We start from the raw sequence: 15,213 nt of genomic DNA, 5'->3' as shown, positions 1-15,213 counted from the left end.
GAGGAAATTGGCACTCTCGTTTTAATGAGGATACGTAACGTTACTCGCACACCGAACAGGATTACAATTATATTTCTATCTGTGCTGAACGAATAAATTATCAAGGCAGAGAAATTAATCTTCTCTTTTATTTTTCGAAAAGAAATGAACTGTTTCTCTGTAATTTTTTTTTTTCCGTTTCCTTTCACGCTTCGTCGATCGTTGGTTCAATTTTTACTACTGCGTTGTCCGAGTTTCTCGGGGAAGAAACTTTGACTGTTTTTGAATTTAAATTGTTGAAAAATTTCCTCACTCTCTGACCGATTGTGAATCGAAATTTACTTCTTTTAAAAACTTTTTCCCCTTGTCGAACACTTCGAAATTCTCCTCGTATAATTATTTGTTAATAATTCAAGTGACTCGGGCTGGCTGATATGAAGTGACGCGAAGAAGACGACAGGAAGGAAAGCAGGAAGGAAGGAAGGAAGGCGGGAAGGAAGGGAGGAGAAAGTAAAAGGCAGAGATCGAAGCTTGAGGGCGACGAGGCGTGGAGGGCGAATTACTGCCGCCCGACGGGACAAATAATCAGAGGAAATAAAACTAAGAGAAAGAAATAAAATAGAAGGAGCAAAAATGAACAACGGGAGAGGTGAAACGAGAGAAGGAGGCAGGAAAGAAAGAATCAAGGGCAGGAAAGTTACAATCGGAATGGAAAAAATAACACACACTCAGGGTTAGCCGCCGGATGGATGGGAATAATACAGAAGCGTGTATTATTCCCCGGTTCCCGATGGAAAAAACAAGGAAAAATAAGAATGAAAGAAAAAAACACAGAGTCCCAGAAACTCCGTCGCGTCTTCGTCGTAATACGTTTCATCAATTATTATTATCAATAACTGATAAAAGGTCGTTCAAATTTATCTTCCCGCGTATAATTGAAGAACGATATTGACGAGCGAATCGCTGCGCGATCCCGAATTTGCGCGAGTATTGAATACAACCGAAGCGAAATTCAGCAGATGCCTTATCTCGCCGGGTTTTACGACAATGAGGATCATAATTATGTATCTTCGAGATGTATGAAATATGTATATGAACCAAGGGGGGCCGAAGTCAACGGAAGAAAGACAATGCGGGAGAAGGAAGAAATCGACGATTTATACAAATTTATAAGACGCGTTTTATCGTCGTTTTAATTCCATCTCGGGGCGAGTTATTGTTGTCCTGACTGAATGTAATAAAATTCGATCGATAGGTGAATAAACGAATTTCGAGTATGAGGTACGTGAGAGCCGATTTAAGAGTGCCGAGGCAATATGAAAAATGGATTTATTGTCGTGTCAAACGATCCGGAAAGGGAAATAACAAAGAAGAAGAAACGATGTAAAAAAAAATGAAATATGTATATATGCATATACTTCTACTTTTTTTCTTTTTTTAAATGAACGAATAATGGACAAGACTTGTGGATTATTTATTGTTTGTCCGCGGATCTGAGCGATCGGGGTATACTTGCGTAGGACGATCAATCATCTGGATGGCTATGGATCGAAATTTTTTTTCTTTTTTTTTTATTCCTCCTTTTTTTTTAACACCGAATCCGGCTTTTCTACAAAGCCAGAGTTGGAATAAAAAAATTAATTTCGTTTCTCTCTGACTGTACATCTTCAAGTGAGAAATAACATTCCTGTAATTAAAATAATTTAACCGCTTCTAGTGCTGACAACGATTATCGACCGAATTCAAGATGCCTGTATTACCGAATGACGTTACTTACCAACCGAGTCTCGATCGTGACGCGACTCACGAAGGGGTATGTAGGATTCTACCTTACCACGTGCGGTTCATGCTCGGCTTGGCAATGCAGAATTCTATAAATTTTCGTCGATTTAATCAGCAGAGCAACAATTAAGGATCTCGAAATTACCGAGCGCTTAACTTGTCAATTCGTAAACTGTAAAGAGTACATAAGCGGATCACGCGGTATTTTCATTATTTTCTCGTAACGTAAAGAATGATGTAAATTTTCAAGTGAATGATGCGTGTTTTATTGAGCTAAGAGAAATGAGGCCAAAAATAACTACAGCGGGAATTTATCAAATAAATTTTGTTTCTGTTTTTTTTTTTTTTTTCATAGAAGTGGAATCAAAAGGAGAAATCGGAAGGGGCTAAAAACAAGAGTGATATTTTTACTTATTGATAACGTAAACTTTTCTATGGGCACGTCAAGAAATATAAATGATCTCTCTCTCTCTCTCTCTCTATCTCTTATTCTGACGTAAAAAACGAATACACGAAACATCCCGACCTGATTCCTAAACTCGACTAACGAAACGAAACGAACCAAACCCGGTATTGAATCGCTCATTTCCTGCAATCTTATCGTCGATAGTTTCTTTCACACTTTCTTCTTTCACACAATCTTTCAGCATTCCTTGAAAGATGAAATGATAAAATTGAGGCTTGAAATTTGCTTCGTAACCCGAAACATCAGTTTCTAAATTGCGAAATTTAAATGGAAAAACAATGGAAAAGCAAGGAAAAAAAGATTTAAAAATGAAAATCATCCCCGGTATTTTTGTTCGCGAAATATTCTCAACAAGATTCCGAGTTTGAAAAAGTTGTACCCGCGTTTTCTTTTTTTTTTTTTTTCCTTCTCCTTTATCTCTGTTGTTCTCGTTTTGTTATTTCCTTCGGATTCAGAGAACAATGACCACCTGCTAAGGAGATGCTGGCGCATGTCCCAGTGACGCTGTAAACGAAAGAAAGAAAATCCTATTCACGATTCTACGGCGCCTGCAAGTTTCCCACTGGTGACTGGCCTGGCGCCAACAATGTCAATGGCATTTCCGATCCAAGCCTTCATACTGTTGTACAAATATAATACACGTATGTGTGTAATTTGTATCGTTTTTTTTTTTTTTTTTTTGTTTTTTTTGTTTTCCACTCCCACGAACGTCGCGACAAAACATGAATTTATGTTGTTAAAGCGTATCAATTATTATCATCGTCTTACTTACTAAGTGCCTATTTTGTATGATTATTGAGAGATGGATGAATATTTTTACCTGAAATTGAAAAATGTTTCGAACGAAACTATTAAACTTTTCCGCTATTAAGACCGCGTACTGAAATTTACGAAATTTTGGTTTCATATGCACCGTTCCAAAAAAAAAAAAAAACGATATAATCGATTAATCGATTAATTTTTACCGATTCAATCGAATCGTTTGCGATTCTTTCTTTTTTTCTTCCGTTTATTGTTAGCTTAGCGGCCATCGCTGCCGAACGACACAAAAGCGAATTTCTTTATTATCCAAATTTTCGCGGCGCAATATCAAATTCATCATCTCGATGATAGTAAATAATGAGAGAATCACTGACCTCCACGTCAGATTGGTGTGATCCCACTTCTGGCCGTGAATAGCGTATCGTTTCTGTCGTCGATGATGAATCCCGTCGAAATTCGCCCCTGTCGAAAACCTCGAATCCGGTTTATCAGGGAGGGCGCATCGCCTCGCTTTCATCAGTCGTATCGTTGCCTCGTCGATTTTTCCCGTCACCGGTATTCCTCCAAAACGCTGAAAGGGCACAAGAATGTTTTTTTTTTTTTTTTTTTTTGCGATTTTCTTCCGCTTGGGGGCCATTCAAGTATTGGCTAACGCATTTTTTGCAACTTATTGCATCCCACCCCTAGTGCTAACGATTCGTAAGGTTAGGTTGTTTTGCCCACCACCGTTATTCAACGTTAGCTAACGCTTTTTCAAAAGTTTATCGGCAAATCGATTCGATGCCTGGTAACGGCAGAAATGCCATTTATAGTCACATCCTGATCAATTTATTCCTACTTTACTAAATATTAATTATGGTTTATTACCAATACACATCAAGATGTTCAGTAAAACGAAGATTAATTATTCGTTGAGTATTAAATACATCGCGCATCGTCTTTCTTCTTGAACGCATGCGATAAACGTTATATCTGCTAAGATGTTATTACTTAGCGAATCGTGCATTGTTAACACCTCCTTTTAAGGAAAATTCTTTATCATTCTCAATCGGGCGGCTCGTCGGCTTCGAGCACGCACTTCGAATTTCCTACGTTAGCCGACGTTTGCCTGGAATGCCTAAACTACTATAGGGTAACATTTGGTAACGTTTCTCTGAATGGCCTACCCTTGTTTTAGAGTTAGCTAATACTCGAATGGCCGCTCGCGTTGGTCGTAAGTAACCGATCCCGGCATCCGAATTTACCAGAAAATGTACCAACCGATCGATTTCGCCAGTTTTCAACTTCGAAATTGAACCATATCCGTTGGACAAATAATACGCGATTTGAACAGTACTCGAGAAGCCAAAAAATCAGAAGATGCGAAGCGAAGCGAAGCGAAGCTGGATCGAGTTCCACAGGTTGTAGTCGGGAATTCGAATGAGAAATTTTCCATCGATTGCCTCGCTCGGCGTGGATAAAATAAAAGGAGGAGGTGGTGAAGCTTGTGAGAACGAAGAATAGAGATAGAGGAGAACTAAAAGAGAAGCGGGCAGAATAAGGAGGAGGAGGAAAAGAAATAAGAGGATCGGACGGGAATTCAGGAGAATCGTCGCGAGTCACGTCCGCGGAAAAATGATTTTGCATGAAAAATCCTTCGTTACATAACACGAGACGTGCTCCGGATGAAAACGATGTTACAAAACTCTCTCGGGGTCGAGGCAATCCGGTTGAAATATTGAAAAATGTAAAACGAAGCGTACAGCAGCGGTAATAACATCATTTGCGGAGAATGAAGCGGCACTATTTTCCATATGAAAACTGTAAGCATCGGGGATTGAATAGAACGCGGAATAATTACTTTTACAAAAGAATAGCCGATCCGTCATTTCCGTTGTAGACGCGAATTGAAACGCTACACCTTGTCTCCTTTTAATTTCCATACGCGGATTTTCGCGGAAACGTAACAAGGAACATTCTTGATTTTCTGACTCACCTGGAGTTCCTTTATGGCTTCGATGAGCTGAGACTCCGTTCTGAGGCTTTGAAGCTTCGGATCGGTTTCTGGTAGGTATCCAAACTGGGTGAGATACCTTTGCTGAAACACATGGGTAAAACAAAGCGATATGAGTTAATTGGAATTATTCAACGGAATGAAAGAACTGTGGGAAAAAATATTCCCCTCTTATTCGATAATTGGCTCCCAAGTGTAGAAAATTTTATATATTTCAGCTAACAGCGAGAAGAGCGGTCGGTAATGGAATTAGTTTCAGGATACCCAGCCGGAGATAATTCCAATCAAACGCAAAAGATAAATGAGATTCGTCATTTTGAATGAAATTTATCCACCAAATGTATGGACAAAGAATTGTTATACAATTTTAATACGACCTAAAAACACAGATCAGTAATGCACAATTTCATGCAACTGATCAATAAGATCTAAACATTTTTTATATTTGAAATTTGCTTCTGAAAAATTTCTTTTCTTCGAGTAGGAGAGATTTTCATTTTCATTTTCATAGACATTTGACCCTGTTAAGTAGAGAAGATTTTTATCATTCTATCGATCGACTAATTCTTCCATCAAGCTGTCCGACCGAAATATTTGTGTATCGCTCAGCTTCGGGCTTAACTCGGTATATATATATATATATATATGTATATATACGCAAAGGGGGGGATTGGGATAGAAAATCACAGGCTCGAATGATCCCAGACGAAGCGTCTAACGACGAGAAGCTTGTGAAGTGTATAACGATAAGGCGAAAATGGGTGTATCGGGTCGAGAGGCGCGAAGCTGTAAAGAATTAAGTTACACGTGTCCGCGGGGTGTGTGTGTGAGAGAATCCGAGTGAACGAGCGATGAGAAATCGAATAAGGAACGAAGGAGAATAAGAAGCTCGGCATGCAGCCGCGGCCTGATCGGAGACTTGGGAGGAAAAGTTGCAGGGAAGCAAGACTGCCGCGCACGTATTTTTGTTCAAGTCAAAAATAGACCCCTGTGTGCACGAGATGGGATTCCTCCGCGTGCTTTATGCCCCGAATCACACCGTGGGTGGAAAAGGAGGAATAGAAGGTGGAGGAGGTGGAAGAGAGAGAGAGAGAGAGAGAGAGAGAGGAGAGCTCGATGGATGGAGGTGTAAAGGTCGGAACGTGAGGGGAAAATTGAACCACTGTCGAAAAGTCTCTTTCGCGTTGGGTTCATCTGTGCAGAGACAGTGAAAAGAGAGAGAGAGAGAGAGAGAGAGAGAGAGAGAGGGAGAGAGAGAGATTTCGGCGAAACTTGGACGGCTTCAATTTACGAAAAAACAAGCTGCTTTAGACCGATCACGAACCAGCCCTCGAATTTCTCGTTCTCACGCCGCAGGTTCCAAGTTTATAGAGAAAGGAAAGGATAATATACAATTCGAATTTCGAAATGCAAATTCAGACTCGTGATTAAGGATTTTAAAACCTTCGGATACCGTGTTACACGAAAATATGAAGATTTTTTTTTTATTTTGAATCACTGTAACGGATCCATCATTAGAAATTTTGAAAGTCTGACTTTGGATTCATTGTCAATAATCCAAAAAACATCCGCCTGTGAGTTTCTGCCAAACTCGGAATATTTTTAGATTTTTTATTTTGCAAATTGAATTCCGACTCGGGATCAGCCACGCCAAAAAACCGACGAGTACCAATATTCATCAAAATCCAACGGTTTGTACTTTCTTTTTTTTTTTTTAGCTTATCGAATACGCCAAATTTAAATTACGCAAATCTGACCTTGGATGATTCGTGATCAGCGAAGCAAAAAAAAAAAACCTCACGGTACCAATTTTCATTGAAATCCATTCATCCCCTCTTAAGATCTCGTTATTTTTATTACATCGTTTGGAATTTCGTTGTTTAAATAATTGAAAAAGTACCGAACCGATCAAAGCCAAAATCCAATTAGTTTTAAGTTTGTAAATAGCAGCGTCGATCGAGATTAAAATCATTGAAATCCGGTAACTCGTTCAACTCAACTTTTCATTTTCCAGTTGATTACAGTAACTTTTCCTTAAAGAGAAACGGGAAGTTAATAATTCAGCCTTTGACATCCCCAAAAGTATTTCGAGGAAGAAAAAGTGGGAAACATTTCACCTATCTTGATAATATTTTCATGCTCACTCGACGATTGCAGGTCAATTCAGGATTGATTTCGTTTCTTTTTCTTCTTGTGCGTTTCGTCGTTTCGCGATACGTATATATATATATATACACACCTGGATCAAAGCCCTGGGGATTTGTATAATAGAGGGCGATTTACCCCGCGACTCTCGACATCCGCATATTACACAATATCCGTCCCCGTTGGCCGAGAGGAGTAGAATTATGAGGGTGAAAGAAAAAAAATATTAACGTACCATAAGGTGAACGGTGTAACATAATGGAAAAAATATGAACCACGGACGCGATTCGCAAATCCCCTGCGGCGTGAATCCGAAAACACCCAACCCCATTTACGATTTACGAAAAATTATATCTCACCCGCCCCATTTCGATTTGGTGTTTTTTTTTTTCAAGTTTTTCAACGATACTTCAGATACTCTGGGTCGAAAAATTCTTCAAAAAATTGCAATTGGATTTTTCGTCATGTACTTTCATACAAAAAAATCGTAAAGCTTATCTGAGATATCGACGTAGAATTTTGATCGAGCCGTCATGGAATCCCCCATATATATATATATATATATATATATGTGTGTGTGTGTGTACTCGTATACGTGTAAAACGTTGCAGCATGTATACATATTTTCCTCGCCAATTGCAGACCAGCCAAATAACGCTCGACTCTCGTACGCTTTATAATTATAATCTACTCATTGGCACGTGCGCGGTTTAACCGCAGATTGTTTGCCAATTTGACACGCTCGCGTACTTTTCGCGCACGCCTCTCAATCACACTCTGCTATATATGTATTGCTCAGTCGCATAATCTGTGCATAAATCTAGACGCCGTTTACAAAGTATATTATACATGTACAGCATTGATACTCTAAAATCTACGAATGAAGAGCTTCTGTTTTTGCGAAAAAAGTTGTACTCAAATTTGGAATTTTTATTCAAAAGTTACGCTGCAGGTACGTGTGAGGTAGAAAATATAATCGATGATTGAAAAGAAATTATTGTAACGAAGGGTACAAGGAAATGTTAGAAACACAAGTATTACTGTCAAAACAGTCTTTTTCCAAACGTTGACTTGAGAGCAACCATATTTCTTGAATATACGGTATTGTCACGTATTTTCTGTCCAGTTTCACTGCATTTGCTTTACTATCGGAAAACGCGTTTATTTTCTTGTAACCCAAATTTACAATGTATGATAAGAACTTTTTTTTTTAAACCTTACGTTAACGTGATAGTGAAAATTTTTTAAGAGGGAGGAAAAAACGGTGCGAGTTACCAGATTTCAATGATTTTCGTCTCGATCGACGTGGCTTTTCCAAACTTAGAACTGATTAGATTTTGGCTTTGATCGGTTTGCTACTTTTTCAATTATTTAAACAACGAAACTCGAAACGATGTAATAAAAACGATGATATCTTAAGAAGGGATGAATGGATTTGAATGAAAATTGGTACTGTTAGGTTTCTTGGGTCGCTGATAACAAATCCAAGGTCAAACATTCAAAATTTGTAACGATGGATCCATTACAGTGATTCAAAATAAGAAAAATCTACAAATTTTCACGTAATACGGTATCCGAGGGTTTTAAAACCGTTAAACACGAATCTGAATTTATAGTTCGAAATTCGAATAAAATATTATTCTATTTCTTTCTCAATGAACTTGAAACCTGCAGAAGTTCGAGGCCTGGCTCATGGCCAGTCTAAATCCGCTTATATTTTCTTCGAATGCTTTCTTCTTATCCGATAGAAGGATGTGCGCGTACCCAAATAAACATATAATACACATGTAGGTACGTACCTTTCCAAACAAGAAAATAGAAATAAAAGCGCTCAACTTTCGTCTGGTTGAAAATAGTCAAGTGGTGCTTTTCCGAACTAACTGCTGCACGCCCGGCGTTCTTCGACACCTGGCTTCATTTTTTACGAACACCACTCAACAGTTCCAACCATATGCGTATATCATACACGCGTGTATAGCCATGAGTAATAAAAGAACCTCGAACCCGTATAAATGAATAAGAATGTCTCACCGTCAGCCATACAACGAAGAAAGAATATAAAGGATTGCGAAAACCGTTTTTACTTTTGTCACACGCGTTTTCTTCTTCACAGAAATTGCACCGATTTTACACAATGCATCGACATCCCCGATTTCCGTTTCCATTTCCGGATATCTTCGATTTACTCTCCTACGTAATTCAGGTCACTTTGGATTTTCAAAGGTGAACCAGGGGCGTCAAGACGTGTAAAGTAGCTCTCAAAAAGCTGACCCAGTCTTTTGCGGGCAACCCTCCAGAATGTGTTTTCGATATAGTTTTTTTAAAAAACGAAGTTCTCCGTCGAATGCCTACCGTGACAAGTCTCGACTGACACACCGCGGTGTCCACTTTCGGTTTCGATCTTGAAGTCGCGAAGCGAAACTCGGGTTCCTTGTCTGGACAAAGGGTAAACGGAGGATCCCGACTCCTGCACGAGGATGCGAAGGACCATTGATCGCATCTCTGGTTTCTACTCGCCGAGGAAGGACGGTGTTCAACAAAGCGTGTCGTGTGCTCTCGCCGTGTGACAACCGAGTTTGCTTGGTAGCGAAAATGGTGTGAAAACGATAGCATTGAAGAAAAATTCTCAGTCGAGTTATATTCTATGAAGGAACGTCAAGTCGCTAATATAGATGAATTCGAAACGATAACCAATTCTCCACGTGGGTGCCAAGTTGGAATCCAAAGCGACCAAAGAGAACCAGTCATAAGCATCGAACAATCGCGTTATAGAATCCGGTGTCGTCGCTTTGCTTGACAAGTAAGACGTTGTTCCCCTTATTCGGAATGGAACAGAGCGAAGGACTTTATACGAAGTTGATTCGCGGCTCGTAATTTCCTTCGACAAGTCATCGTTATGCCAATTCGTATCACCAAATCCCTGTACAGTAGGGTGATTCGCTTGTTAACTTATTTTTTTTTTTTTTCTTTTTTTCTTTTAAGATACCACTCGAAAAATTTAGGACAAATACTGGAAAAGAAACTGTCATAAAACCTGGAAAAGGTAGAAACATATTTAGAGATCGCTACCAATTATTTTAATATTTTTTATTTATTTTTATGTTTAAACCTTACAGACTTGTATATATATATATTTTTTTTTTTTTGCATCGCGGTCAAATTAATCGTTCACCAATTAACATCAAACCGCGCCTAAATATTCGAATGCCACCTTAAAAATAAAATAAAGTTGAAAAATGAACCGCCCTACTGTATAGATATATTTAAATGTGATATCTAGGTTTGGAACAAACGAGCGTTCGACGGTAAGAAAAAAAGAATTCCGTATTAGTTATCCAAGCGTATAATGTACAGAGGACAGTATAATAGTAGTATAGTACAAAACACTTGAGCGCAGGCTATCTCGAAACGCAGAGAAAGAGAGAGAGAGAGAGAGAGAGTGAGACGAGTTGAAAACCTTGTAATAAAGGAGCAACACACACGAGGGTTTCCACAATGGCAAGTCTCCGCAGTGCAGCCGCATGCATAACGTCGTAAGCTATATAAGGTAAGGCGAAGCCGAGCTGGCGGTGAGAGTCCAAGGCTTCTTCTTCTTCTTCTTCTTCTTCTTCTTAGTAGCTCCGAAAGAGAGTCCGAACGAGATAAGCCAACGTTGCGATATGTCGAGATGATCAGACCCGAGGAAACGATACCGAAAAAGATGCGTTTACATACACTTCATGGTGAAAATTTTCCAACTCCCAGACATTTGGCCTCACCGTCAACGCGATCGAACGGAACGGTTGCTGCAAAAGTTTTCTTAAACGCGGTGAGAAAAAAGTATAAAAACGATTCGTCGAAAACAAAAAACAAGATAGAAAACTACCAAGATTGAATTGGTAGGTATAGAGATTCTGACATGAAAAATGATGGTACCAATTTGAAAACTCGAAAGTTAATCTGAAAATGGTACAATGAATATTAGGTACAAAGTCAAATCAAGGGTTACCATTGAATCCATTGTTAAAACTGATCTAACGATAAGATTCAACCAATATTTTTTTTTTTTTTTTTGTTTGTTTCTTATCACCGAATCCCACGGAGATTTGCAGGGGTCTTCATACTTTTTCCTCATCCCGTACAGCGGGGATGATTTTTCACGACGATGAGAAACGATTCCGCTGGATTTGACGCTGCGAAGGCGACAGCTGTTTCATCTCCGCTTCGGTCTGCAGTGCAGGCTGCGCATGATCCTAATACCTACCAACGTGCCTGTAACGTGCGGCATGGTGTAATACTCTTCGAACAACTGCAGACTATGTAGGTACGGGCGAGGCATGAGACCCGCCAAAAATAACTTCCACACGGGGCTGTCGCCCTCTTGATACTCGATAAACGATGAGGTGTAAGACGAACAAAGTTGTTATCAGTTAGAACCAAACGATTCAAGGAGATTTCCAGAAGCTCAAGGACTTCCATAACCATTGGACACAGTTTCCGATATCACGAATCCTGCACGCGTTGCGTTATGTGTATGTCAGCAGAAAAGGTATCTCGTTTCGAAATTTGGAACGGAGAAATTCTTAACGATGAAAGTTCGAACATGGTCAAAGTTTCCGATCATCCGATTGACCGCGCAAACCTGAATATATCGACCAATGCCGATTGCCAAACCCGTTTGCGGAAAAGGAACGTTACCATGGATTGGACCGGCCGGTGGAACGGTTGGATTGGGATGAAGAAGAAAAAAAAACCAACCCCGCCGCGTGTCAAATCGGGATCAAGGTAAAAGTGATTGCGGCTGTAACGCGATCGCCAGCTGTCGGATTTCGCGACAAGGTGGATATGACGCAAAAACGAGAGATTCCAGGGTGCGTGGAGCCGGGTAAGGCGCGTAATGACTCGAGTATGGTGTGTATGTGGTGGTTGGATTGTGTGGTGCCCGAAGGCACGAGCTTGCCGGTAAGGAGAACAATAATTCCCGGTATCGTTGCGAGTACGCCGTAAACGGTGAGGAGAAATCGTGGTTTTTTCATTCGTTTTTTTCTTTCTCTTCATTCTTCTAGTTTTCTTTTCTCTTCTTTTTCCTCAATCCAAGATCCAAGAGAGAAGAAGGTAAGTAAGACACGAAGAGAACGGTCACCGATTTCGCCATGAGGGAGCAACGGACGTTGGCGAGCATAAGGCGAGTATAAATAAAGACGTGAGTAAAAATGAGAAAGTTGTTTCGCGAGTTGCAATATTCAAGGAGGAGAACTGCGAAGCAAGAGGCGTTGAAGTAAAAGGAACCAGGAATCTAGGTGGAAAAGAATGTGGGCAAAAGAATCGCCTCGACGCTTACTTTTCCCTCGAACCCTTGGTTGTTACAGCTTTGTTTGCACGGTTTCTAAACAAGGATGAAATGGAATGAGGAAAACGGCTCGACCGGAGGAAAGCAAACTCTGTGACACATCTTTGTTCGGGGCGAAACGTTGTTGACGGATAAGCGATACGGCACGAACGGTTGAATTCGTAGATATTAGAGTTCGGAGCCGAAGGCTTTCCGCCGTTCTCTCTCATCCGGCGATTCCTCGTCGCCCCCTCATCTTCTCGCCTTCCCGGCTTTCACGCGGGGTGAGATTGAAGTTTCGCAGAACTTGGTCCACGTTGACAAGCCTCTGTATTTCACCCAGAAACGTCACCCCGACTGATATTAGACTCCGTGGCATGGCCAGGGACACGGGGTCGCAGTTTAAGTTAACCCCTTGAATTAACCCCATACCCAACTAAGTCTTGCCAGGGGAGACGAGTCGGATCCATCTTCGTTACGGAGACCAGACTCTAGTCACAAGCGAACCATTGTCGAAATACTTGTACATGCCTAGAGAATATTCACGACGGTGTTACGAATGATGTTAATTACCGGAACAGCAATGGTTGCAACTAATCCGTCTGGTTCCACGATGATTGAATCGTAAAACTCTGCAGCTGCCCCGTCGGAAAATCGTGGGTTAAATTATGGGAGGAACAAGCCTGGAACCGACTTCTTCACCTTTCCAAAAATGATTGGAGAAATTTTCTCAATCTACGTCGTTAGGCTGGAATGGAATTCAATTTGAACTGTAGTCACTTTTAGATATCGAACTGATCGAGGGTCGACGGTCAATACTGGATGGAATCTCATCACTGAAGAAGAGGACGCGAGTCCCGAATTTCGTGAATAATTCTGAACTCGTCCGAGAGAAATTTTATCAGAACGAAATCCGGACAGGATTGTTGACATTCCCCCGTACGTGGATCAACCTTCTAGCATAGACCTTTCTCATTTTCTCTCTTTCTCTCCGTTCTCCCTCACTTTGTTTGTCTATCATAAGCCGGGACGAGGACGAGATTGGATTAGCCGAGAGAGGGAGTCCCGGCCTTTGTTCTCAGTTATGTCTCATAACACGATGATTCCTCGAAATCGTTGCGCACTATGGAGACGACGAAACGCGTGGCAATCGCGTTTGATGAAGCACGCGTTAAGAGAGAGCTGACTAGTTGCAGCAGGGGTCGAGGGACGAGCTGCTGTTGCAGATTAGAAGAGAAAAAATGAAAGATCGACAAAATCTTATCGAGGTAGATATTGTAGAACAAACTACACGTGGTTCACCTTCGTTTCCAAGATACGAGGATACTACGTGACAAAATCCAACATCGCGATCACGAGCCAACGATGAGATGTGCGAGCTGTTTTATAAAAAAAAAAAATAAGTAACGGAGATTTTGTAATTTTTCTTATTGCATTCGATCGAATTCGCGCGATTTTTTCATTGTGTTGGTAAAATTGTCTGAAAATTTACTGCACCATGTTAGCCAAACTGGAAATCTAGTCTATTGTCAGCTGTCAAAAAGGTTACATGCGTTTTGGTACAATCGGCGATTTTGAAAATGGATCCTAGAATTTGTACTAAATTTTTCTATAAGAATTTCATTTCTTGTTCGTGATTTTTTATTTTTTTTTATCGAAAACAACACTGTAACGATGCCCCAGCGACTTCATATTCGCCAGTCATGGCTTTGTGTTACTTTTTTTTTCTATTTTCTGTTCCCAAAAATAAAGAGAACCTTAAAGCATAGATTAGGTTAAAAACGCATCGCTGAGTTAGGTAAAAACTATCTTGAATAACTAGTTCCAACTGGCATAAATGTACAATATCTAACGGGGACTATTTTGAAGGGGATAACATTTTTGTTGATAAATGAATAAAATTCTTTCCAATGAACAAAAGTTTTCTTAATTTTTCTGACACACCTCGCATGTCGAAATTTTGATCAAGATTGGCGGTTGTGGACCACTATGAAACAACCTTTATGCTCGATTCGATTAGATTGACATCAGACAACGTTACAATGACATCAGCCGATCGGTGTTAGACCGACACAAAGTTATAGTATATAGAAGTGAACGCCGCATTCTTTCTGTAAGGAATCCAATGGAGAAATAGATACATAGTCCGGAAGATCGTTGTTCGCGGTCTTGGAAAATGGGATGAAAGAATCTCTTAATCGTGAGAACAAGCTGGCGTTCTTTGTTACAAAGTTAACGAATAGTGGGATCTGCAATAAGGCCGCTTTGCATCAAGGATGAACACGAGGATAGAAGGAGAGGTTTAATGAAACCAATTCGATATCCCGGTATTTGAATCACTTGACTGACGACCCGAGTTTCCTTTGTCGTCCGGTGACCGACGTGATCTTCAATCAACCTTCAATCGAGAATCTCCGATCACTCATCCAGCGCTTCCATCCATCCATTTATCCATCCTCGTTACCTATCATGAACATCAATGAACAATAACGCCGGTCTTTGGTAACCAAATACTATCAGATCTTCAAACGGAAACTCCCCCGCCAATTTCGATCAGTTACAACAACCATCAAGTGCTGCAGAAAACAATAAGAAAATGGGCAGAGATGCTCTTCTCTATGGGTACGGTAAACGTAACGTTGCGAATAACGCCCCGATCTGACGTCACTTTAATACGCAGTTACGCAACTTTATGGGCAACGGATTAACGGCCGGTATGGAGGTTAATCGTTTGCAGAACAGTTACCAGTCTGTGTTCAGCATTGCAGTTATCGCCCT

General features: G+C 40.4%; 1 protein-coding gene across 1 annotated transcript in view; it reads right to left on the bottom strand.

The window, feature by feature from the left end:
* The window catches only part of LOC124304470 (matrix metalloproteinase-2-like), a 156,921-nt gene that overhangs the window by 102,031 nt on the left and 39,677 nt on the right, over positions 1–15,213 (bottom strand). The window contains exons 2-3 of the mRNA XM_046762745.1: positions 4,965–5,066; positions 3,364–3,560 (exon numbers count right to left, since the gene is read on the bottom strand). Coding sequence (XP_046618701.1) covers positions 3,364–3,560; positions 4,965–5,066 — 299 coding nt within the window. The remainder of the gene's footprint in view (positions 1–3,363; positions 3,561–4,964; positions 5,067–15,213) is intronic.

The sequence above is a fragment of the Neodiprion virginianus genome, chromosome 5 (assembly GCF_021901495.1).
Source record: "Neodiprion virginianus isolate iyNeoVirg1 chromosome 5, iyNeoVirg1.1, whole genome shotgun sequence".
Taxonomy (NCBI): domain Eukaryota; kingdom Metazoa; phylum Arthropoda; class Insecta; order Hymenoptera; family Diprionidae; genus Neodiprion; species Neodiprion virginianus.
The sequence above is the reverse complement of the archived record's forward strand: the minus strand, read 5'-3'. Positions and strand labels throughout refer to the sequence as shown.